Below are 792 nucleotides of genomic sequence, written 5' to 3'. Positions count from 1 at the left end.
CATAGTATGACGAAATTAATTAAGTTACCGATAAATTCGCACCATTTAAGAATTTCCATATTATTCATCATATTTAAAAATTACACATAATCCTTATTATTATCTGTTTACTTGTATAATTGCATGTGCATGTCGAATTTATTAGCATGTTTTAAGTATTACATGTAAATATTATCAGAATCAATTTCAAAGTACAAATCTCATTAAAAACTTAAATATGTGGAACATTGTATTAGAATGCGGTTAGACATAATTTGTCGTTGCACAAGTGTTTTATGAGGGTTGAAAATGTTAAGGGTGCTGTATGGACCGTTGATGAGTTAGAATTCTACAAACGGCGCCCGCAACGTTCAACGACTGCTGCCGCTGCTGTTGTATTTTCTTCATCATCAACATCGTCATCTTCGTCCTCCGCAGCTAATACATCAGCTTCGTCTTCAATTGTTGGATTAATGAATAATAGTAATGTTTTTGGTTTTGGGTATGTTTTCAACATCCATTTGTGACCCTTGGCAACATTTTTTTAAAAAGCTAAAATTCATGATTTTTCTTGTCTCTTAATACTTTTTAATACATTTTTAATACTAAGACTTTGTTATACAAATTTTTAATCTACTTTATAGTTATGGATATACTAAATATTTATGTGAAACTAACATGAAATGGGTAATCTGCTGGAAGACATTTTCTTTAGATTAATTTGGAAACATATAAAACCACAAAAAATTCAGATACAAGCGAATGAAGCAACTTGTTGGTAGGTTTAGTTACATATATGAATTTGCCGATCTG

The 792-nt window shown here is 30.3% G+C and overlaps 1 protein-coding gene across 1 annotated transcript; it reads left to right on the top strand.

Moving 5' to 3' along the window:
* Positions 1-236: 236 nt before the first annotated feature.
* LOC124421150 (forkhead box protein P1-like) lies at positions 237-525 on the top strand (the record flags this gene model as incomplete). Its single annotated transcript, XM_046955978.1, has 1 exon — positions 237-525. A coding segment is annotated over one exon (270 nt), but the record flags the coding sequence as incomplete, so codon positions are not given.
* Between the last annotated feature and the right edge of the window lie 267 nt (positions 526-792).

The sequence above is a fragment of the Lucilia cuprina genome, unplaced genomic scaffold, assembly GCF_022045245.1.
Source record: "Lucilia cuprina isolate Lc7/37 unplaced genomic scaffold, ASM2204524v1 Scaffold_3060, whole genome shotgun sequence".
Classification (NCBI taxonomy): Eukaryota; Metazoa; Arthropoda; class Insecta; order Diptera; family Calliphoridae; genus Lucilia; species Lucilia cuprina.
Note: the sequence above shows the minus strand (reverse complement) of the source record. Positions and strands in the feature narration are given on the sequence as shown.